The 26,477-nt window shown below is 38.8% G+C and overlaps 1 protein-coding gene across 11 annotated transcripts in view; it reads right to left on the bottom strand.

Annotated features, from left to right (window-relative positions):
- Window positions 1-26,477, bottom strand: part of MECOM (MDS1 and EVI1 complex locus) — a 614,971-nt gene that overhangs the window by 296,754 nt on the left and 291,740 nt on the right. For all 11 annotated transcript variants that reach the window (XM_065943617.1, XM_065943614.1, XM_065943616.1 and 8 more), the window contains one exon: window positions 16,262-16,599. In XM_065943617.1, coding sequence (XP_065799689.1) covers window positions 16,262-16,552 — 291 coding nt within the window. In that variant the 5' untranslated portion in view covers window positions 16,553-16,599. Of the gene's footprint in view, window positions 1-16,261; window positions 16,600-26,477 lie in introns of those variants that run through there.

Below are 26,477 nucleotides of genomic sequence, written 5' to 3'. Positions count from 1 at the left end.
GCCTTACAGCTTACAGTCCATAGGGTCACAAAGAGTCAGACACAGCTGAGCAACGTGGCCTTCTAATATCCCATGAGTCAAAAAGCTTACCCCCAGTTTCCAAAAGCACATATTTTGGTATTTCTTTGTGAGAAACAAACAAAGTTTTGTTGCTTCTTGCATTCAGAATGTTTAGAGGTAACAGTGAACAGTAATATTTTACATATGAGAAATTATACTGGGTCTTCTACAGAGTCTGATCTCCAAATTTCTGTCCAGAAATTCTCAGGACCCCACTGACCTACTGGGTAAAATTTTACAAAAATTTAAGAATAAATAAATGGCAATATTTAAAAATGTAATAAATAAATAACAATATACAAAAAGATTAGGATATGTATCTCCACTCATCTAAAACATCAATACTGCCATATAGTTAATGTATTTAGTTATGACATTGTTCTCAGAGCCATTCTCACTTAATGAGGAATTCCACTGATGCCACAGGACCCAGGAAGAAAGCAAATTCAACAAGATGACTAGGGTTGTTATTTCCTATCAACAAGGCCAAAGTTTTGTGAATAGGCAGGGTAGGCTCTCTTCATTTAAGATGAGACATTGACACCTTAGCAAAGAGTGTGTTTGTTCCTGGGTTATTCAGAAAGGACACCAGCACTGTCCTCACCAAAAAAAGAGCATGAACTGGAATAAAAGTGCACCTAGATCTCCTGCAAATCCACAGAGGAAATCAGCCTCATTACTATCTAGATAAAACCTGAGGGGGCAGAGTTTGTAAGACATGGGAATGTTGAGGGCCAAGGAAGACTAGGAAGAATGAAGAGAACAGAGGGCCCTTCAAAGGAAGAATACATTGAGAGAGTTACGGTGAGGGGAGCTTAAAAGGTGAGCTCTTCCCTCTCTCAACCCCACTCAACCAGGCTAGGAGAACGTAAGTTCATCAGACAGGAAGTCAAAACTTCCTCCTCTGCACTGTTTAGAAATGCTAACTCAAGTCTTTAGTAAAAGAACCACTTAAACATCATCAGCGTTTCTAATATGTCAGGCCTAGGACGGTCACTTGCCCACACTAATCACAAAGGAGACCCCTTTTTCTGTGATGTGGTGGCTCTCCCAACCCGAAGAGTTCTAACTCCGAAGACTGACTTCCCCAATCTTTCTCTCACAAGAAGGGATCCCAACTTTTGAATGATTATGGTGATGATTACTAAAATCACTTGGCTTTGAAGCACTCACTACAGCACACCAAGCCCTACTTTAAGCCTTTACAATAATCTGCAATGTAACCATTAAAAAAAAAAAGTCCTACCAGGAAGATCCTATTGCTACTACCATTTTACAGACTAGGAAACTGAGACCAAAAGTGGTTTAGTACTTGTTCAAGGTCACAGAGTTAGTAAGTGGTAGAGAGTTTAAGCCCAGTTCATTTGTCTTTAGCCCCAGTGCCCTGGGCAGGTCCCATGTTACAGTGCCACCTTTTTTTAGAGACAAGCCCACGACACCTGTGTTCTATTGGAGAGGACCAAACGATATTTTCTAACAATGCCTTAGTATATAGTTGAGGCTGAACTAAGTCATACCCCAGGGACAGGATGAAAGTTATACCTGTATCTTTTCAAAGATGTCTAGGTATAGAATCTTCTCTCTAACCAAATTACTTTCCCTTCAAAACAAGGCTTTGATTTTAAGCTACTTTCATTATGAAAACATCAATTCCAAAAAGAGAAACACATATCAAACGTGCTTTGATTTCATGTTTACAAAACACTGCTTCAATACAAAAGAAATGGTTCAACAAGCATCTGTTTTCTACCTAATTTAACTTCATTTGTATCCTTCCCAGGGTGCATGGGCCCCCACAGAAACAAAATCTCTGAAAGCTTAATGACATGGAGCACATCCACGAGGATAAGAAGTTAAGGAGCGGGTGTCTGAGACAGCATTCAGAAACTCAGAGTCAGAGCTACTCTAGACCTCAGAGAGACCTCGGAGGAGAAAGTCGGGTAACTTTTCCAGGTCCTAAATCCAAGCTGGGACAAGAACCTATGGTTCCAGGAAGCAGGTCAGTGTTCCTTCCAATATCTTGCAGGGCCTCACTGAAACACAAAGCACCAGACAGATGACAAGGCCAGCCCGGGAGCCACACCACATGAATGGGCAGATTGTTGAGAGAAGGCGGGTGGGGGGAAGGAGTCAGGGCTGAAGGATAACATGGTTTTACAGAAATCTCTTTGCAAGTAGATCCTGTGGTTCCCAACGTGGCTGCCCAAGAGAACAGCTGACAGACAGCAAGAACAAAGGCAAGGACACTCTCACAAAGGGAGATACAGGAGTCGCAGGGCTTCGTGCATATCACTAATACACTTCATCAAGTCCAGACCAAGAATAACAGTGAGGAAAAGCCCACCCGACACAAGGGTCCCTTTATTCCTTGGGCTTTCCTGTTTCACACACACTTTACCTGATGAAATGTTAGAACTTTTGCTTCTATTTCTGCAGAATCCTTTTGATTTTTTTCCACATTCAACTAGCACATTTCCTAATTATTTAGTGTTCTATTTTTTTTTTTTTTTTTCCTGCAAGGTAATGCACTGTGCACACAGGGAATGTATTTGGAAGTTAATGAAATCAGATGAAAATTGCCTAGATTAAAATGTCCCCATTTCTTCACTACAGTGTCTGCCACCTACTGTTCGGCCACAAAATACTGCAGCCCCTGCATCAATAAAACTTGGTATTAATATTCTCTGAGGTGGAAAGACTCGATTAGCCTTTCCCCACCCCCACCCCCCCCTTCTCCTGTTCTTTGCTTCCAACTGCGTTGAGCTTTGGAACCTTCTGACAAATGGCCATTATTCTCTGGGCTGGTAAAAAATTTCTAAACTTTAGGGGAAATGTCGTTGGTCGAAAGCCCAAGGGAATTGGCTTGTTGAATTAAATGATAAATATATGCATTTAAGGTCATTAGAGACTTTATCTCCTGTGAAGGCTATATTTGTCAGATTGATATAATTTCTCTCAACTGAGTACTTAACTCCATCGGCCAACATTATTACGATTATTCCTTTCCCTTTAAGTGGGAGACTTCTGGCGAACAGCACTGTGTGTTCTTTCTGGTGCAGCTTCTTGAACGATCAAGGCCCACCTTTGTTTCATTTCTTATGCAATTTTCACCTCTGACCCAAGAAATGAGTCCTGGGCTTCCTGAACTTTATTGCCTGTTAATAGACTGCTGGCTCTCTTTTCAGCAGTAATAGAAATGGTGGAGAGGCATTTCATTTAAGAGGCTGGCAGACTGCAGCCCGAAAGACAATGTCAGAATTAAAAGTCAGCCTGGCCAAGCAACAATATAAAGACCACGGTGACATGAAAGAGGAAGTTTTCCATATTCCATCCCAGATTGAACAGCCACTCTATAAATAAGCACAGCATCCCAGATCTAATTATTTTCCCACTGCACACTGGCAGATACCCTGAATGGTGCTAAGTGATTGATCTAGTAATTCATCTTCAACTTACACCTATCTCCATATTTTGTTTCTCCTCATTAAGCTGGAGACATCAGCGACAAACTTATGAAGTGGCAGTCCTTGGCTTCATAAAATACACACAGATGCTCATCAGAGGCTCTTTCCTGCCTGCTTCTCAGTGACACGTGTTTATAATTTTGTCTGTACTTCGTTTGCTGTGGTTTACTCTTAAGTACATCTGTTCAATTAAAATGGAAATGTGTGACATGGCCTGTACTCAGCAACTTTGGAGCTTGTTAATGAAACGTTCTAAGGTTCCTGCTTGCGCTCTTTATTTGCAAAAGAAAATGATTGAAAAGTACAAATAAAAATCCCCTTTAAAACACATACAAAGAAGTCAACTGTTTAGTTAATAGTTAGGGAAGGACATTATTACTGTATAAGAACATTTTTTTACATGAAAGGACATTATTAAAAATGATTTACTGCCTTGTGTTTGGAAACTTACATGAAAAGTCTGATAATATATTAAACTTGTTTATTACGACTTCATATAATTTTGAATAATACTACTTTTTCCTTTGACAAGTGCAATAAACTCTACTGGTATAGACATAGGTTGATTATCACGAGTCAACTGTGTTGCTTAAAGAAACATGCCCAAACAATCAGCTTTTGACGGCTGCATCTCCAGTTATTTACACTCACCATCATGGTAATAACTCACCATTTCTATATTAATAAGGCAGTGAAATTTATTATGATGGTATTGAAAAGTTATTAAGTACTGCATCCCAAGTGACAAAGTACCACACCACTGTCACTATCCAAAAGCAGTTGCCCATTCATCACCTGCCTTTCCAGATGGTCCTGCATCTTTATCGCTCCCAGGTTGGTGACATCACCTGTTCACCCACTCAAAATTGATGATGAAAGCAAACAGATCTATCTTACTTACATTTACCAAATCAATTTAATTTTTACAGGCTGTGGCTTGGTGACATATTGACTGTTTTCCTTAATGGCATCTACTGTATTTAATGCAAGGATGTCATCTTTGATTCCTGGCTTGCATAATGTGTCATTTCATAATAAATTTTTCTAACATATTTACTTAATGGAAAGAATTATGATTGCTTGTCAGTTCTCTTATTAAACACAATGATAATTCTTTTCCTTTTTGAGTATCATCCATTGGGTGACAGAGCTATTTTTAATCCTTCCTCATCTCTTAAGGGGACATTGACTTGGATACAAAGTAAGTTCTAATCAAATGCTGGACATTTGACTGATCACTCTCAACCCTGGAGTTCAGTGTAAGGGTTTTAATATCACTTATTTGTTACTATAGAAGAACTAGATTCTCAAGAGATTAAATTATTGTCTCTTTAAGAGATTAAAATAATATATTAATGACAGCTAAAGATAAACATATGAAATGTCACTACAAAAAGAAAGCAGCTGTAAACTAGCTTTAATGGCTTACGATGTTTAATATTTACTGCTCTGGATTCTGACAATCAGTTCTCTTCAGTGAGTGCTGACACATCAAATGTATGTCAACAGAAATATCTGCATAGTCAAAGATTACAATGCAGGACGAAAGCCTGGTCTACTGCCTATGTGATTCTCACACACAACACCCCTTTTCCCCCAAGCTGATTTACAGATCCATCTGCAGCCCTTCCAGATAAAAGCCCCTCTGACATGTGCCATCACTGCATTGTGTTACGTAAGGGGATAGATGACCAGTGTCTATATTCAGAGAGGTATTCAGGGCCCAGAAGGTCAATAGCTGTGTGGCCTCCCCCTGCCTCTGAAATCCCCACCGATACTATGTGTACACAAGTAAAAACAACATCAAATAAACTCCAAGCTTAATTCTAGGAGAAAAACTGGGGAAGGGTCTGTGATGAAGGGAAACTGAGTAATCTAAGGTGTGTGGTGGTTTAGCGGTAAAGAATCTGCCTGCAATACAGAAGACCACCTGCCATGCAGGAGACACAGGTTCGATCCCTGGGTCAGGAAGATCCCATGAAGAAGGAAATGGCAACCCACAATAGTATTCTTGCCTGGGAAACCTCACAGACAGAGGAGCCTGGTGGGCTCCAGTCCATGTGGTTGCAAGAGTCTGAAATGACTTAGCAACTAAACCACCACCACCATCTATTCCTTTAGATACAGTCACCTAGCCAAGAGAAGCCATAATACAAATTTTCGAAAAGTTAAGAAGGGTGAAGAGAGGGAATGGCTGAATGGCCTAGCCCCACTTGCTGACATCCTGACAGCAGTAATTCTTGGTTCCCTCCTTCTCTAACGATCTGGTTCCCTCAGTGCTACTGTAGCGAGCCTCACCACCCTTCACTAAAGCTAGTCATGGTCCGGGATAATCTCCAAGGTGACTTGGCCCTACACTGACCCGACTGGATCCCAGGATTTGTGACTTCCTGAGGAGATGGCTGGTAACTCCACACACAGCCACGCTCCATCTGTGATCCTATATTCAGTCTCAATCACAGAGGCAGAAATGCATACGCCAACAAAAGCATCCCAGCATGGTTTATATCTTTCCGGAAAACAAGTCCAGGGTTTTCTATATCACTGAATTTGGAATGATACCAGCTCAAGTTAGAAAGAAAAAAAAGCAAAATCCAGGAGGGCAGAGCCAGATAACCTGCTCCTGCTTGTAGACCAGGTTCATACAAGGAGACTCTTCTTGTTCATCTATTGAGATGAACTTACCCTAGCTCACTGGTGAGGCAGAGTCTTGCCCTTGGGTGAGGTTTCCAGGAAAACAAGGATTTAAGCTGACAGTGTTGCGGGACCAACAAGCATCTTTTTTTTGGAAGGCAGCTGGCCTCTGTGACAGGGTGGAGACTATGCCACTGTCACACACCTGCTGAATTCCTACCACAAGAATCTAAACAAGTGAAAAAAAGAAAAAACAAATCATCCACACCTGTGACTACCAAGCACTTGAGGCTTCTGTGAGGCACCATCCGCACCTGGGAAGCCTGGGCGGTCAGTTGCAGCGCCAGAGGAAAACACCACTACCAGCCTGTTGTAAAGGAGGCTCAACTGTCCCTCTCTCTCAGATCTTGGCCACTGGTCACAGGTAATATCAATACAAGTCTTAGAAAAATATAATCATAGCCACAGAAAATACATGCATTTTCCTGCGCATGAGGAAAACTCCAAGTGCAGGTGTGGCAGGAATAAAAGAGATTTCAGAGCAGAGGCATCTATAATCATCACCCTCTGCCCATCCTGGCCCCAGGGAGGGAGGAGTCTTTTCCTGGATCAAGGGCTGAATCCTTCTTTATTAACTGAAGCCAGATACTAGGCAACCTTTACTAGGTAATACTAGAATGGAGGGCTTTCCTGGTAGGCTAATGGTAAAGAACCAGGCTGGCAATTCAGGAGCTGCAAGAGACAACGGTTCGATCCCTGGGTCTGTTAGATCCCCTGGAGAAGGGCATAGCAACCCACTCCCGTATTCTTGTCTGGAGAATCCCATGGACAGAGGAACCTGGCGGGTTATAGTTCATGAGGTCACAAAAAGAGGAGGACATGACTAAAGCAGCCTCTCTCCCTTCCTGCTTTATTTCCATATGTGTGTGTGTGTGTGTGTGTGTGTGTGTGTGTGTGTGTATACACACACATATATATAAGAGAGGGGGGCAATTATGAGGATGGTGTTTAAAAGGAGAGAGTGTTTAAAAGAAACACCTGCTGGAGGCCTGAGATATTGAAAGAGTAAAAGCGCTAATGACCAACAATCCTAGAATAAACTTTTCATTGTTTTTGAACCTGCATGTCTTATTCCTGGCCACGAATGTTCCTCTGAGAAGACATCTCTGAGACTTGCTCCTTGGTCACATGGACTCAGCTCACAGTGGTGTGGAGCGGCCCCGTGAAGCTGGCTACTTCTCTGAAATGTTTGCTCACCTTCTATCAGTACAAGCAAAAGTCCCTTTATAACAAAGGTACTGTGAAAACTCTCTGTTATACTAAATTCTTGTTATATCAAATATCAACTTGAAAGAAAGGACAACCTAACAGGTAGCTGTGAGTATATGTTTGCTCCAAGCACACACAAAGTTGTTTTTTTATCATTCTTTTTCATAACGATGACTGACCACATCTTGCTCTCTGTGATTTTTTGGCTTGACAATTCTACTAATTACCATGTAGAAAATATTCTTAAAAAGTATACAATATTTGACCTAACCTCAGCTTTAGCCACATCATGGGAAGTCCAAAAGATGTAAGAGAGGAAAAATGAGGATAGTATTTGTTTGCTAAATTTTCAGTAATTAGCTGAAATAATAATTCATTTTTAATTTCTTGAAAGATATGTAAGAAGGAGGACTTCATCAAAATTGTTATATGATTCTATCAATGTAAAAAACTTTGAGAAGCTAAGATGCTACATCAATAAAATTCTTATGTATTGCTCAAATGAAACAGTGTACAATCCTCTCAGTGTCCCCACGTCTCCATAGTATCAATTTATCATTATTTGAACCACGTCTCTCCATATTCCTACACGAAACAAACCAGGGAGCAAAGAAGCTTAACCAAGTTTTTTATCCTTCTAAGACAGATCTGAATCAGCTACTCCTTACTACTTTTCTCTGCTTCCTAATTTATCCTTGAGGGAGCAGCTTAGAGAACAGAATATCCTATGCAGTGGTCCCAACTTCTAAGTGTTCTAGAATAACAAAGCCTTACAAAGAATCTCTGCCCCTGGACTGACAATCCTGGAGTCAATTGTCAAGTCTATTAAAAGAGGATCTTTCTTGAACATTTCATTTTTTGAACCCATGAGTTTTACTACTGATTTAGCAACAAAAAAGGGAAGCAATAATCATGCAGATGTGTGGGTGAACAAATAAGAAAGAAATTCATTTTGGTCCATTTTGTGAGGTAACACTTGCAATTGGAAGAAAATCACCCATATACGTTGAAAAACGAATGACTTCTGCAAATTCTAATTGATCACCAAGGCAAGCAGAGTGAAACAAAAGACTCTTGATATTTGGGGGAACTTTTAAAAATATTTGATATCAGACTTGCATAAATCTTTGGTATACTTTGGAAGTATGAGAGGCTGTCAAAACAGCCATAAGATGAGTAGACATGCTGAACTTCATCAACACCTTTCATGAAATAAGGTATAAGATGACATAGTATATGTGAGTAGGGGTAATGGGATTCTGACATTTTCACCAAAAAAAGAGAGATCCCTCTTGAGCCTAGGTCAAAATTAGGGGTAGTTCCTGGTGCTTCAGGAGAGTAAACTTCTATTTTCTTTTAACAATGCAAGATTTAGTTTCTACTACGTATTCTTAAAGGATAAAATCAATAAAATAAATTGTACATTCTTTCCTTTCCTCATTTCATTATATTCTAAGAGAATCCATAATATCTTCTTGTGTTCCAATGACAGTCACGTGCAGGGTGCTATTAAGTAAGCCTCACCTTTTCTCTCGGCATTTTCTCACTTCTTAATTCATCACATAGTAAAACTGAATATCCAAACTGTATTTGTCAGCTTATAAATAATATTTTTAAAACTTAATACTTTGTAATACAAGGTTTTATGGTATTATACATTCATTATTAAATTACATTTTTCCTTCCTACTTCCTATTAAAGACACCCTTTGGGATAATTGGTGAAATAATAATTCTATTGGAATTAATTCATTTCATAACTATTAAGACAAAGGTCTTCATTTCTTAGTTATCCAGCTTTAAGATATGCAACTTGTCAGGTGAACTTGCTTTCTCCTTAATGAATAATCATTTTCTCGGAAATCAATGCCAAACCAGAGAAAATTCATTTTGGGCCCAGTCAGACCTAGAAAGAAATAGGTGAGAAATATTGCCATTCAGATACCTGGTACATATATCTAAAATCCCAAATTACCCCATTCTTCTTTATTACCAAACATACATTATTTGATTGTCAGCTCCTGACTCTAAACTCAGTCCTTAGGTATCTTGAAAGTTTGATGCTGTTTTTGCTTTAATGGATACTCATGTTTCAGTTAACATATAGATTTCATGTTTCAATGGGTAAGGCTTCACTGCAGGACTCAAAATCAAACTTACAAATGTGAGAACTATTTCTTTTAAAATGATCTAGAGAGGCACACATTCATTGTAATATCACATTTCAGGACTGCATGCCTAGAATATAATGTACTGTCAAAGCACTGCATCAAAATTATTTAATGAATTTCTGACTCCAGTAAAATCTCTTTCCACTATTCCTTCCCATCTATTTAACGGAACATAAGAAAAATTTACTATCCACTCACTTCATTATTTTTCTATGACTGAATAGGTATATGTTTGAGGGGAGCAAACAAAAAGCCAAGTTCATACACTGCATTTTAACCAATCAAAGTAATCTACAGCAATTCTGGGTGAGACAGACAGAATGGAGGATTTGGCACCTCAGAGGTACAGTGACCTACATCTACTTGTAGAGTTTTATGATGGCCAATGACAACAAAAGAAAACAGGCTAAATGGCAATACTCCAAAGAAACAAAACTTCACCCCCTTTTTCTAATGACTCATTTCACTATTAAAAAATGTTCCACCCAAATTATTTTTTGGCTTAAAAGAAATTTAAGGATCTCTCCTGAATCCTTGTTTTAAAGGTTAACTAGGAAGCCATCAGTGTCTCCTTTTCAAACAAATTCAGAGTCACATAATTAGACCATCCTGGAAGTAACTGAATTTCTAGAAAACAAGAACTGGGAGAAAGAAAAATTGTTTATGAAAATAAATAGATAAAATATAAGTGGCTTTTGCCCTATCCAGTGACCCTGGACTAGATCTAGGCTTTAGCCAAAGTTTTGTCCCTTCTTCACTTTTCTTAAGCTCTTGTACCACATGGAAGGCTCTTTGGTAGGCTTTTGACTCACAATGTCACTTTTTATTTTCACAACAACCCTAACTGGATAAGTACAATCATTATCACCCTCTGACATAGAAATAAACTGAGGGACAGCTGATTTAGTAACTTTTCCCAAATCATTCAACTAGGACACAGACCTTAAGAAGGATTTGAGTTTGGAAAGTCTCCGTCAAGAAGCCTGCTCCCTTCTGTTCTGCCAAGCATTTCCTATGCTATCATGTATTGATCATCCTTAGAATAAAGCATACAAGAAAATCTCAACTTGAGCCAACAGAATTTTTTAAATTATTCTTCACTCAATTGGTAAAGTTTTGAACCTAAGAAAAGTGTTCTATCGCTAATTACTTTCGGGTCCTAGAGACAATTAAGCACTACCCCAGTCTTTGAAAATCTATTTGTTAGAGACAAGTCCTTGTCTTTGCAAGGTAGAAATCACTGCCAAACTCTAATATCACTTTTAAAGATGTTCCTTATTAAATCAGTACTGGTTTGAGAGAAATTATACAAATGATGTTTTTTATGTCTAGCTTAATTTAACTAGCTATATATATTGGTCTATAAATCATATTTTCAAAAATACCCTACTTCTCTAAAATACAAACTTAACAGAAGCAGAAGATATTAAGAAGGGGTGGCAAGAATACACAGAACTGTACAAAAAAGATCTTCATGACCCAGATAATCACGATGGTGTGATCACTGACACTCACCTAGAGTCAGATAACCTGGAATGTGAAGTCAAGTGGGCCTTAGGAAGCATCACTACGAACAAAGCTAGTGGAGGTGATGGAATTCCAGTTGAGCTATTTCAAATCCTAAAAGATGATGCTGTGAAAGTGCTGCACTCAATAGGCCAGAAAATTTGGAAAACTCAGCAGTGGTCACAAGGACTGGAAAAGGTCAGTTTTCATTCCAATCCCAAAGAATGCTCAAACTAATGCAAAATTGCACTCATTTCACACGCTAGTAAAGTAATGCTCAAAATTCTCCAAGCCAGGCATCAAAAATATGTGAACCATGAACTTCCAGATGTTCAAGCTGGTTTTAGAAAAGGCAGAGGAACCAGAGATCAAATTGCCAACATCTGCTGGATCATCAAAAAAGCAAGAGAGTTCCAGAAAAACATCTATTTCTGCTTTAATGACTATGCCAAAGACTTTGACTGTGTGGATCACAACAAACTGTGGAAAATTCTTCAAGAGATGGGAATAGCAGACCACTTGACCTGCCTCTTGAGAAACCTGTATGCAGGTCAGGAAGCAACAGTTAGAGCTGAACATGAAACAACAGACTGGTTCCAAATAGGAAAAGGAGTACGTCAAGGATGTATATTGTCACCCTGCTTATTTAACTTATATGCAGAGTACATCATGAGAAACGCTGGGCTGGAAGAAGCACAAGCTAGAATCAAGATTGCCGGGAGAAATATCAATAACTTCAGATATGCAGATGACACCACTCTTATGGCAGAAAGTGGCGAGGAACTAAAAAGCCTCTTGATGAAAGTGAAAGAGGAGAGTGAAAAAGTTGGCTTAATGCTCAACATTGAGAAAACTAAGATCATGGCATCCAGTCCCATCACTTCATGGGAAATAGATGGGGAAACAGTGGAAACAGTGTCAGACTTTATTTTGGGGGGCTCCAAAATCACTGCATTGGTGACTGCAGCCATAAAATTAAAAGACACTTACTCCTTGGAAGGAAAGTTATGACCAAACTAGATAGCATATTAAAAAGCAGAGACATTACTTTGCCAACAAAGGTCTGTCTTGTCAAGGCTATGGTTTTCCCAGTGGTCATGTATGGATGTAAGAGTTGGACTGTGAAGAAAGCTGAGTGATGAAAAATTGATGCTTTTGAACTGTGGTGTTGGAGAAGACTCTTGAGAGTCCCTTGGGCTGCAAGGAGATCCAACCAGTCCATCCTAAAGGAGATCAGTCCTGGGTGTTCATTGGAAGGACTGATGCTGAAGCTGAAACTCCAATACTTTGGCCACCTCATGCAAAGAGTTGACTGATTGGAAAAGACCCTGATGCTGGGAGGGATCAGGGACAGGAGGAGAAGGGGACAACAGAGGATGAGATGGCTGGATGGCATCACCGACTTGATGGGCATGAGTTTGAGTAAACTCTGGGAGTTGTTGATGGATAGTGAGGCCTGGTGTGCTGGGATTCATGGGGTTGCAAAGAGTTGGACATGACTGAGTGACTGAACTGAACTGAACTGAACTGAGACTATAAGGGTGGGGTCCTGATATAATAGGATTAGTGTTCTCAAAAAGAGAAAGGACACCAAAGTATATCAACCACCACCCTTTTCTCTCGCCCTCTCTCTCTTTCTCTGTGGGTGTGTATGCATGTTCATGCACTAGGAATGGCCAAGTGAAAACATAGCAAGAAGACAATATCTGCTAGCCAGGAAGATAGTCCTCACCAGGAACAAAATCAGCTGAAACTTTGATCTCACACTTCTAATCTCCAGAATGGAGAGAAAATAAATTTCTGTTATTTCAGCCACCCAGTCTATAGTATATTGTTTATAGCAGCCTGAGTTGACTAATCCTAACTATTTCGGATAATATACTTAGCATTAGACAACACCACAGGCACCACAGATAGGACACCATCAAGACATTGCACTTAGAGGATACAGCTATGCCAGCTCTCATGGAAATATTGCTCTATTAGGGAAATTAGGCAAACAATTTGGATGCTGCACAATGCTTTATGTTCTTTAGTATGGATTTACTCAATGCTATGGTGAGGAAAAATTTAAGCAGTACTAAATTGCTAAATGGAGGATCAGGGAAGATGACATGAAAGAAGAGAACTTGAGAAATGGATATAAACTTGCTAAGAACAGGAAGGAAAAGGAGATTCCCAGGAATGGAGACCAGAGTGTGCAAAGAATGGAGGCTTTGAAAGAACAGAGGAACTATAAATCAGATAAGGTTGGTATGGGAGACAGTACAGTCAAAGATGATCCATTTTTTGGCTTGAGCAGGTGGACAGATGGTAGTCCAATTTATTAAAAAGGAAATGCACAAGGAGGGGAGTTCTATAGGGAGAAAAAAGCAAGGGTAGTACTAGAGATAGGAATGGCTTGTTCAGTTTTGATAGGCTGGGATTCTCTCAAGGAAATATTTAGTACAGAATCTGATGGACAGTAACACTGAATAACTGCTGACTGAATCTGGATTTCCTCCATTCATGTTTATTCTTTTTGGCCTAAGAGGTTACTTTCTCCTTCAATTCATCATTTTTAAAAATGACACAGTATCAGAAAAAGAAGTCACAATGGTTAATCACAACTATCTGTCCAACCAAATAGGAGGGAAATCTGCTACATTTGAGGGCAAATATGTCATAAGAATGATTTAAAGGACACATGGGAGTAGGTCAGAAGCTTTGTGCAAGTGCCTTTGTTGATCATGATTGGACTTTGTATTAAGTAGGGTAAGATTAAAAAAAAAAAAACAAACAAAATACCAACTGTCAAGAACTCAACTGTTGCCAAAATTACACCAAAATTTTTTTTAAAAAGCCCTCGCTCTTGCTTGGTTCACAGTATATCTAGAACAGACAATCCATACTCTCAAAAGCAAGGACAGGGCTTCCCTGATGGCTTAGCGGGCAAAAGTCTGCCTGCCAATGCAGGACACACGGATCCCAGCCGTGGTAGGGAACATTCTCACCTGCCATGAAGCAACTAAGCATGTGCAGCACAGCTCCTGAGCCCATGCTCTGGAGCCCACGGCCACAGCTCCTGAGCCTACGGGCCACAGCTGCCGAAGCCCATGCACCCTGGAGTCTGTGCTGCAGCAAGAGGGCCAGCACAGTGAGAAGCCCACCACGCCTAGACAGCAGCCCCACTCGCCGCAACGAGAGAAAAGCCTGTGCAGCAACGAAGACCCAACGCAGCCAAAAACAAATACATAAAATCATTTTAAAAAAATAAATGCAAGGGAAACCATTACAGTGGTGAAGAAAACCACCGAATTGACCATCAACTGAATTCTTGATGGACAGTCGTGAACTTGTTATAAAATTATCTTGCATTCCAAACAACAAAACAACTCAGTTTTGACATAATGAAAAGAACTATTTCACATTTCTCAGGGCAAGCATCTGCCCATGTGTGTGCTGAAGACATTTTACTCCAAGGAGAAAAAATTTAATTATTTTTACATTTCCTCTAAATGCAGAACTATCACCAGGTTCATCCCCAAATCTACAGGTATCCTGTTTAAAGAGGCACAGACCTGCATTTACCAACCCTGGAATTGCAAAATGATTTCATTATTAAGTCTTGTTTTATTCCAAGCCTTCTGGAAAATCTCTAGCAGTACTGCACTTGTTGTTTAACTCTAGAGATTTTGTAATAAAAGTTTAATGAGTTAATGAGTTACTTATTAGTGGAATGTTTATAGCCATTATTTTAAGGTGAATGATAATGACGCAAAGTTTGTACGCATTTGGTTTAAAACGTATTCAACTCACATATCAGTTAATGCTACAGTGATTTTTTAAAAATCTCTTATCAATAGACATGTCTAGAAGTAGTGTAACTAAACCACTTTACCAGAGCTGGGGTCAAGAGCAAAACTAAGGAAGGATTTCTCACTTGTAATTATGTCAAATCTGGATCTTAACTTTTAGCATTTCAGAATTTGAATAGGAATTGTTTTTATTATGGCATTTTGAGCAGATTTCACAAGGGGACACAGATAAAGCAAAGGGACAAAATTTGAAATGAAGTCCTGAAGGCACTGCATATTTATTTCTATTTTAAAAGTTAACCAGATATTGCATTAATGATCATAAATATTAAGAGAACAGACTAAAATAAATCTAGTTTATCCGACTTCTATCTAACTGAAACTGTAAAACCAGAGGTCAATCATATCTCCAAAAAACACTTTCTTGTACATAGAAATTACCTACAAGTTTTTCAGATATAGGTCAGCTATTCCAGAAAATATGATGCTGTAACATAATCACATAAGTTTTCAAGTTATAAAAAAAGTGGGAAATATATATACATATACATGTATGTATACATATACTAATTCTGTACAAAAATCATAAACTCAAAAGAATAACTAGTTTACCTGTCCTTATCAAAATAAAATTAATTTAGATTTTGTAATCAGAACATAACTTCCCTTTCTTATGTATTTCCAGATGAGTTCTCTAAAAAAGAATGGCTGAAACTAGCAACTGATTTTCATATTGCTTTTTGCTGCCATGTTTATACATGAATTACTCATTAAACCAATCTGGATATAAATAACCATGACAAGATTCAGTACAGTACACATATTCTGGAGACATGTATAATCAAATTGGGATGACCAAAAGAGGGCAAAATATATTAGAATACAGAGCAAAATAAACATGTAGAATGAAAGTAAAACCAAATTAACTCAAAGCCACAAGATGGAGAAAACGAATGTTTCCTCCAATCTTCCAAGCCCACTTCCCAAAAAAGTAAAGATAAAACACAACAAACATGTCATATGACTATTCTGTTTGCTTAAGCCACATACCTTAGGGATGGCCACCTTTAATGTTTTCAAATATTAATTTAAAAACTGTATTTGTATCCTTTAATATGTTTTCAAGACACTATTCTCTGACCATTCATTAGCTGGGTTCCTTTCTATCATGCCATACTTTCAAGCAATACTTTGTTTCTAATAAAGCAGTGAAAATTGTAAGAGAGGTTCATCCTTAAAACTATATTTGAAGATAATTTGCAATAAATGGAATTTGCTTATATTATGGACATTTTTTAAAGTAATCTCTTCTTTACACATCTTAATATACATACATGTATTAATTCAAAAGATATTCTTACCTCCCATCCATAACTAGGGTCTTTCAGGTTTGACCTCTGCTCTCCCACATAAGGCCCAAACTTTTCACCTGCTTCAATTTTCCTTTTGGTCCATATTCCAAGGCCTGCTCCAGGCATATTTGACTCTCGAAGTTCAAACTCAGCAGGAATGGGGATATCATCAGGGATGTAGATGGGGGCTTTGTAAGGAGAGCCCTCCTTCGGAGTGAACGCTTCACTGGATGTAGCTGGAGAGCATGGTTCTTGAATGCTGAGGGATAGAGCACCGGCTACTCCATCTGCATCTGGCATTTCTTCCAAAGGAATTTCAGGGTAGCTGCCATATACACACTCATTATCTGTGAATAAATAAAAACTTCATAAATTTCTACTAATATAGAAGAGACAGAATTCCACATCTCAATATTCACTTTATAATGCTATTGCTCTTTAAAAAAAAAAATAGGAAAGACCATTGTTAAAATATGCCTGCATTAAAACCTCTGTTATTCACAGATGAAGGAGGGGGAAGGGATTATTTCCTCTTTGGTTTATCTGTGTTGAATCCATAAATCAAATGAGCTAATCTTTAACTGTCAGTACTCTCATGGGCCAGCTCAATCTATTATCCAGCTGGGAAATAATCAGCAATTTAATTATTATTATGAATAAAGTAGAGATTAAGAGTAAACATATGTGTAACTACAACTCTGCAAACCATCTCAAATTGGGAGCTGATAGCATTATACAATGTCTTAGAAAATTATATCATGCAGAGGTATCTTGGACTAAATTGTAGTAGAGTCATAAGAGAGTCCAAAGGCTTCCATGAGCCACAAGGCTTAAGTTCATATGGCAGGATTATTTATTGAAAGGTTAATTTATGTTTGTTCTTTCTCTATTTTTCCTTTCCCATTTCAAACACACCGTTGAGCCTGTGGTATTTCTTTGCCTCAGTAGCTTACGCAGAACAGAGAGTTAAAGTTATTTGATGCTAGTGATTCCTCTGGACATTTATAAAAGCTAAAATCGTTGAAGAAATTAGGTGAATTTCCCAGAGGGAACAAAGAGAAGATGGTATCATGGGGTGGATCAAAAAAGAGAGTGAATTTCCTCCAGAATGAGAAGAGTAGAGATCAGGGGGACTCTGCATGGAGCAGAGGTCTTGCCTGGAGGAGATGGCAAGACCATCTTTGAGAGGAGAGCGGAAGAGAATAACTAGGAGTTTGCACCCTCAACCCTGGAGCTCCAAGGGCTCCCTGGAGGAGTACAGCCCCGTGCTGAAGTAAATGACCACACCATTTCAGCCTTAAGACCTTTCCACACCTTTGGAATGGAGGAAGCATAAAGAATAATAACTAAGCATGCATTTCCCACCAGTCGAAGGGGATATGTTACCTTAAAGAAAATAAACACATGTTTCCACTAGGATTACAGACTGAGAGTCATACCTAATTTGTTCAATTTGTAGATATTCAGTGGGGGAACTAAGAAAAATGGCTTAAAATTACAAGAAGACAGATTTCAATCAGAGCCATCCAAAGTTAAATGGGTCACCTAAAGTTCCCCAGCACAGGGGTTCTAATATAGCCTAGATAGCCATGAATTAGGGTTGATACGGAGGAATTGCAGCTTTAGATTAATGACTAGAATAGATGACACTTTAGATCCCATCAACCTTACAGTTATATGAGTTATTAAACTCTTCCAAGATACTTTATTGGGCTAGAAGGTAGAATATCTGAGTTCTACTCCCAATGCCTTCTTTGAGTCATTATGGAATTTAATTAACTATAACACCTATTAAGAATTGTCTGTCAAGTATGACTCCTCTTAAAGTTTTGTGAAGTACATGAAAAGTATCTTTCTAATGAAGTGCTTGGTTCTTGAGTCAAATGAGATAATGCCATTTAAACTAAGCATCAAATCAGGACCCAACCTTATTTCTATGAGACATTTGATCTCAACATAACAAGCTTATTATCATTCAAGTCCAGCATATCCAAAATCTTGCATATTATCATCTACCTTCAAATCAAGTGTCCTCCCACTTCCCTATTTCTATTAAAAAATAATATTTCCCCCCAAATTATCCATGTTCAAGGTTTTGAAATAACATGAATATTTTGTTTCCTTCATCCTCAATTTATTCAGTCATTAAATGCTGTCCATTTTTCTTGTAAGATTTTTACCTTCACCCCATTCTTTCAATCCATGTTTCCATTCCTGAATTTTTTAACAATCCTCTAAATGGGTCTCTAGACCTTTAACCTCTCTCCAGTCCTTTCACACTGAGCCTGTACAATGCTGCTGAATTTATCTTCCTGGTATATCAACTTTTCTGTGCGGTAGCCTCCAGTAATTCCCAATGTCCATAAGTAAAATATGCTTGGAACAGAACCTCTCTCATTCTGAAACCATCCATTCTCTTTTAATCTCAACACTCCTCGGTAGAAGTCCCCAGGCCAGAATAAATTTATCTCTATCTTCTGGGCTCAGTAAGCATTTCCTCTGTTACTCTCTCTTCCCCTTTGCACATCCAACTTCTAGTCATTCTCTATGTCAACTCCCAACTTATCTCCTCACCATCCCATTTAACATAAGTATCTCCTTTCTTTTGAGTTCTTACACATTTTCCTTCCTCAGTCTGATGATCAAATAATGCTGCATATTGCTATTTAGAGCTTAATAAGAATAATCTTTTATTCCAAACTAGGAAATAGACTCTTAAAGGGAAGCCTCAAAACTCATACTTCTTAGGAATTCTCCACATGATCTTTATAAAGGTGCTTAAAAAATACTTGTTAAAGAGATAATTAATCTAACATATAATTTCATTGACTATTAAAACAAATCAATATTTTTCTATTAAATATTGGAAATTATTTTGATCCTGGAAAGCACCTTTAATCCCACAACAATGGAACATTACAGATTAGAACATTTGAACATTTGGATTTTCTCCAAATCCAACATCAAAATAAACAATTTTTATAATGCCCCAAAGAAATACTATCAGAGAAATATACTTCAGGGTTCCAACACCCTTGATAAAGTCTATTAATTTTATTCTTTAGGGAGATTTTGCACTTCAACCTAAGAGCCAAAAGTTCACCAACACTCTTTATACAGCTAAAAACATACAAAAACATCTCTCTAGAATGCTAACATTTAACTACTGCAAATGTAGTTAAAGATTCTTAAAGGGATTTATCATCCATTGTGAAGATTTTCGTTTTTTCAAGAAGTGCTAAAAACTGGAAGACATTGTGTAACCTATAGACTTATCCATTTAAGCAACAGGAGACAAAAATGCATCCAAATGAATAGAACTATTTCCTCCAGTAATTATCCATTAATGGTCAGTAAAATCTCCCCTATTTCCTGGAAGGGTTAAACTAGTCATACTGTCAGTTCCATCAAGTGAAAGCGAAAGTGAAAGTGAAGTTGCTCAGTGTCCGACTCTTTGACCCCAGGGACTGTAGCCTACCAGGCTTCTCCATCCATGGGAATTTCCCAGGCAAGTGTACTGGAGTGGGTTGCCATTTCCTTCTCCATCAAAGTAATCCCAAACCTTAAAAATGGATAGAGGTAAACTCATCTGGTCCCCCCCCACAACCATTGCTGACCCCATGACCTTTGAGTTACCCACAAACTTTCCCAATGCATAATTTTTAAACTAGTGAGTTTGGATTTCAATTCCTGTGGAGACAAAATACACATGAGTGCCCAGGCTGCTGCACAGAAGAATTTGAATTTAAAACCTGAATGCAATTCTGCTTACAATAGCAAAATAATTCCAATTAAACTTAAAGAACAACTTATGCAGGTCAAGCAAATCCAGAAGAAAGACTTATGGTCCTATTCATCCATACACAGGCATTAAATGTATGTGTAAAGCCAGGCAATTTGTTTTCAAGCCACTGTTAATCCTGTATCACTGGAATTAAATATAAAAAGGGCTATGGTGACAAAAAATGGAAATATAAAACTGCTGAGTTTTACGTATCAAAACATGCAACAATATTTCAGTGTTATCTAGCACTAAGAAATTTTCAACAACATATGCAGTTTATCATACTGCATTGAACATTTGCATAAGTCAAAGTAAACTAATGTCTCCAGGTACATTCCTCAAGAACTATCCAAAAAGCTGCTAAAACATTTCATCTAAATGACAAACTACCTCAATTATCATATCTCCATTAAATATGTGTTATTGAGGAAAAATTGGTATATCTTTTTCCTGAGCTATAACTACAGTTAATTAAAGAATTGCTCAGATATCAGATTGACAGATTGGGCACATTTACAATAGGTAAGTATCAGGTAAGAAGTGCTATATACATCAGTGCTCCCATAAAGATAAATAACCCTTGTAATTTCTTGGAACTGAATTGCCTGCTACTGGAATTTGCTTCTTGCATCCTTTAAGTGGGTCATTAACTGAAAAAGGACAGAAAGATAAGTTTATTGTTGGATTTGAGGCAAATGACTTGGGAAATGCTCTTGGAAATCAAATTCTTCAATTCAACTTTTAAGTGTTCTAATATCCCTGGAGGCCAAGGCCCCATTTGTATTGGATTATATTTATTTCTATGACTCTTGGAATAACTAACATAAGGTTTCCACCTGAGGAGGGGTGCATTTTAAAAACTTAACAGAATCTACAAAGAGGAAATTGCAGAAATAATACCGATAATAATAACCTCTGCAGATGTATCTATATTCTCTCACAATCCAGGGAGAAAACTGCGATGAGAAGGATAATCTTCCATTTTGCAAATGTGCAACCTGATACCCAAGGATGCTAACCCGTATATCCAGTCAGCTGAGACTAGAACCCAGTTGTTCAAATCCAGTCCTCCCTTTAGCTCTTAGGCAACTTGCTTTTTTTTCTTTAAAGATATGTTTTAAGGTATGTTTGTTTTTTCAAAATTGTAGCCCTACTATGTGAATGGCTTGTTTTTTCACTTTTTTCACTTGATATTATGAACAGCTACTTATGGTTTTAAAAACATTAAACTATATTTTAATTGCTGCATTATACTCCATAATATAAACCCATAATAAATGAACTATTTCCATAGTATTTATTTATCTTGCTTCTAATTTTCTGATACCACAAACACCACTAAAATAAACATTTTTTCATATAAATATTGATGTTCACCCTATTTAGGTTATATTCCTAGAAGAAAGCTGAGTGAGTATTGACAGATTGCTTCTCAGAGCTTGATACCAATTTATACTCCAAGCCATCATACTGGTATTTATTATTATGTCTTGCTTTTAAAATTTATTAATACAACAGAAAAGACTGTATATCTATTGTTGCTTTAATTCACATCTCAGTGATTACTAAGACTAAATATTTTGTCATTCCTATTTCCCCTTTTGCAAATTACTCATTGTTTCCGTCCAGTTGAAACTGGACTTTTATTGGTCTGTCTTACTAATAATAAAGAAATGAGCCCTTTGATACAGCTTTTTGCTACTATCCCCAGTAGATCACTTATCATTTGGTTTTTTAATGGAGCTTGTGTTGTCAAAATTTTTACCTTGTACAGAATGAAGTCTATTTTTCCTTTGTGATTTTTACATTTTTCTTAGAAAGTCCTTACCCATCCTATGGAAAAAAAAAAAAAAGATTCTCTTATATTTTCTTTGAGCTTCACAGTTGCTGTTCTACCAACCTTAGATTACCAATGATTTACTGCTGAGTGAAAAGCAGAGAAAAATGATTTCATTTATTTGAGCTCCTGTGAACGGCAGCCTAGAAAAAAAAAATGCCATTTCACTCATAATTCTTTGGTTCTTATTTGCAAGGCTGGCCTAAAATGCCGTCTCTTTTGTGGGTTTTATATAACTCACCATTTGTTTCACTTGGCCCCTCTGCCTAGCTTAACTGCAAATCTTCTGGGCAGATGCCATTCAAAATCCAGAATTTCACTGTTAATAGTATTCAGTACCCGTCATAACACTTATCACTCAGCATTATCATTAGTGATACTCACATAAATAATTTTCCACTCTTCTTCACATAAGTCCACTGAGAGAAAATATTTAGCAACTAGAGTTTAAAGTTAACATGAAAAGCACATATACCTAGCTTTTCTCTGAAGTTAAAAACAAAAAGTTCCCTAGACATTAAACAAGGAACAAGTTCTATATACTCAGCCGTACATACTTAGGTGTATAATAGACACATCAGCGTGCATTTGTAGTGTGCATGTGTGTAATAGCTCGCTAATCTTAAAAATAGGCTGAGACAGAAACATGGTTTGAAATCTCAGGCAGACTGGTTGAGATCATAACTACATGAAACAACTGCCAGGAGGAGACCAGCGAGGGAATTGAACAGATTAGGTAACTCCGAAATTTAGACATTTCCCCCCATTATGTTCCTCATTGCAGTTTTGTAATAAAAACATGAGCGAACTTCAAAGGAAGCTCTGTAGTAAAGGTTAATTGCTACTAAAGAAGAGGGTGGGCCCGAGCGCGGGGCCTTTGGGCCCAAGTGGCCAGCAGACAGGAAGGATTACACGTGGCTGCGAGCGGCGGATGCGTGCCCAGCCCCGCGAGCGAGGCAGGCGCTGCCAAACCTCAAGCCCCGCCAGGGGCCTCCTGGTAGGACGTGAGCGCATGAACACGAGTCCGTGAGTCGGTGCCTGCTAATGGCGGGGCGGGGAGGGGAGGGGGAAGACATCAATTTCCTTCCAAAATTCCAACCGGACATGCTCTTCTTCCCTTGTTAGGACAATTCCAGAGCGGTGACCCAGGCCTGCTGGCGAGGAAGCAGAGGACCTGGGAGCCAGCTCTTCTGCACCAGCGCCGCAACCAATCACCACGCGCCGGGCTTGGGGAAAGGGTGGGGCCCGCGTCATGCCAGATGCACAAACAGAACGAAGGAGGGGGCCGCGCATTGGCCCGCAGGATAGTGAGAATGGCCCCCAGATAATGAAATTTAAGATCCCAACGAAAGGAAGAAAGGAAACTAGTAAAAATGAGGGAAACGAATTTCCAGAAAACTGACTTAAACTAGCTTTGAAGGACCGTAGTAAGGGTCAGAGGCACAGACTGGGAAAATCGAAGCATCTCATAGGCTTCCCAGGTGGCGCTATGGGTAAAGATCCCAGTAAGAGAGGTGGGTTGGATCCCTGGGTCGGGAGGATCTCCTGGAGGAGGGCATGGCAACCCACTCCAGTAAGCTTGCCTGGAGAATCCCACGCACAGAGGAGCCAGACCGGCTACAGTCCATGGGGTCTTAAAGAGTCAGACACGCCGGAAGCGACTTAGCAAGCACGTATAGGATGGAGGCTGCTGACGGAACTGGTCTTTAGAATGTGCTGCCTCCAGAGAGGAGTAACAAGTAGACATCGTGGAATCTGTTAACACTGGACTGCATTTGAAGAATCCATGTCTCCAGCGATCACCACTTATTGTGAAATAATGCAGCAACATGGCTTGGCACATGGAATTTTTTTAATGACCTTCTAACTTCCTTGAGCCTTTAGTATTTGCTATTTCCTTGTACCCGAGTATTCCATTTCTTCCTTGTGGAAATTTTTCCTCCGGTGTTTTCTAAAAATATTTTATGTACGTGCTGTCAAAAAGACCCTAAAAGTATGAAAGAGTGTTGGGAGGCAAGCAAGGAAGATGGCAAAAAATACCACAGGGGTTGAAAGTAAAGGACCAAATCAGTGAATAAACATTTGTCTTCTTCATAGGATTGTGGCATACCTCTCACTTATCCTGGGGTTTTAACTCTGGTTAAGAGTTTCTCCACTCTTCTCGAAATTTCACAGACATTTCACTAAACAAGTATGTTTTGTGAATTAAACTGGTAGCTTCTAAGCTCCTATGAAATGAGTTTGACCACTTCCAAAAGTTCCTCATCAGAGATGGAACTAAGCTTTTTAAAACGGGTTATGGAAAGAAATTGTCAGAAAATTCACAGTTGAGGTACCAATAAAGAAACCCTTTGGTATCTACTTACAGATCTAAAACAGCTTAAAAAAAGACATTAAAGCTGTGTGGGTACTACTCCAAGGAAAAACATGACCTGGTTAATGTTTGGCTCATTCTGTTGTTAAGGGAGACGGGATCGCCAATACCCACTGGAATGACCAGGTAAGAACAGACTTATCACATATCAGATATGGTTTCTCTTACATTATAACTTTGTGCTGTGACTCCCTTCTAGTAAGACAAATTTTTAAGAGTCTTTAGGCAACCTTTGACCTGATGGCTTTTCTCCTAAGCTTTTTATATCCCCAAAGTGATTTTCCTTCAGATTCATTTAGAGTAAAATAGAAATGCCCTGAAATTACGTTGCAGCAGACTGGGTGGTTGCTCTCAGGCAGTCCGAAATGACCAGAGTACAGCCTTTCAGTATTCAAGCCATATCTACAGTAATTATTTGCCAGCATATCTAAAAGAAGGCAGGCATTTCCTGTTGCACACAAATGGGACACTCTTATCTAAATTACTGTTTAAACAGGTATTTAAGAAAAGACTATCACAGGCAGGAATTTACTGATGACGGAACACATTAGTTTAGGGCTGGACACATTAGTTGAGGACTCACCATTGTCAGGAAAGGAAGCATATCAGCTTCAGGAAGGTATAGGGAATATTTTATAACTCCTGTATGGGTCAAGTTGGCAGTTGTAAACTATGCCATTTGCACTCAGGAAAAGCAGGAGTGGTACATGCCCAGATGTGGAGGTCTGGATTCAGCAATATGTCTTCCCTGCCCAGAGTAACCTTGAGAGCTTGAGAGTCGTAGCTTTTGAGGGGTCCCTGCCTCCCCTTCCATAAAATAAGCTCATTGGACAAGTTCAGCCCCAGGTCCATTCCACTCAAGCAATCCCAGTTCTACATAATGAAAACCAAAGAATGGTCCAAGTTTGGTGTACCAGAAACTTATAAAATATATTTCCTGGTCTCTCCACTTCGGTCTCTCCCAACATGTAACCTAGGAGAGCCTATACCCTGGCTGCCCAACTTTGTTCTAACCAGTGAAACTGGAATTTATTCCCAGTAGAGGCTTATAAAACTGGGCTGTTATTCTCACATTAAGTAGACTGCCCTCTGGTGAGGACTGTGGTTTACGTGTGGGCAGAATGTGTGGTTTACTACCTCTAATTTGTTTATGTTGTTGATGGTGGTTTCAGTAGAAAGCTACAACCCTTCACATGCTAAAGAGTGACCTGATTTACTTCCTTTAAAAAAAAGAGAAAAAAAGTGTTGGAGTGGGGGAGGGGAGTGTGAGAGTGCATTAATGTGCCATTGCTAGCAGAGGAGCAACTGGGATCTCTTTGACCACAGCTCTGCTTCATTCAGCTCTGCATGTGAAATGAGAGCCCCAACTTGTTTATTATGATTACCTAAGTGTGGCTTGGTGGCTTTTGGCAGAGATCCTTCTTGCCTCCGAAGGAGAGACCAAAACTCAGGAGCTACAAGTTAAAGGAAGAAGGGGGGAATGTATTTTGAAGCAAGGAGACCAAATTCTAATATAAACTGGGTGAAAATATTCAAAACAACCCCTGCAAAGATGAAGATCAAAAAGTAAATGAGATTGCCCTCCACTTTCTACCATATAATAAACAAAGATAGGTGTGCAGGAGAATTGAATAAACAGTGGAAATGTAAGTTCAAATTCATTCTCACAGCTAACTTGATGCAGAACCTTCTCTGTTGCTACAAAACAGAAGAGCTTTCTTATATCCAGGAATCCTACATAAAGAAAAGAAAATAATTATGCTTGTCTGGCAGAAGAGGGAGTTGTAGCAGTGGCTTGCCGATAAAAAAGAATGTGAACAAGCAATAGAAGCTTAACCTAACCACACTCTGAGTTTGATAAAGAGCAGAGAGTACCCAAAAAAATTAAATTTAGTTGGTTTCAAAATTAGGCTTTATATGAAAATGAACAATGATCCTTGTTCTGACAAGGCTTGGTAACAAAGAAAAGAAAAGAAAAGAAAGAAAAGAATGACTTCTGATCTTAAAGTGATTCTGTGGGGAAAGTTCCTTGATTCAGCTGATTTCAGCATGGACTCTGGTCCCAATGCAAATACAGCATCTTTGGTGTAAAATAAGTTTAGATGGTTCCAAGAAGTGCAATTTTCTGCCCCCATTTCAAACTCTAAAGGCCCCCATATTGAGTTTCCCAACAGTATATCATATTAAACGTAAAATCATTCAAAACCATGGGGATGGATGGAATGTCATT

The sequence above is a fragment of the Muntiacus reevesi genome, chromosome 8 (assembly GCF_963930625.1).
Source record: "Muntiacus reevesi chromosome 8, mMunRee1.1, whole genome shotgun sequence".
Classification (NCBI taxonomy): domain Eukaryota; kingdom Metazoa; phylum Chordata; class Mammalia; order Artiodactyla; family Cervidae; genus Muntiacus; species Muntiacus reevesi.
The sequence above is the reverse complement of the archived record's forward strand: the minus strand, read 5'-3'. Positions and strand labels throughout refer to the sequence as shown.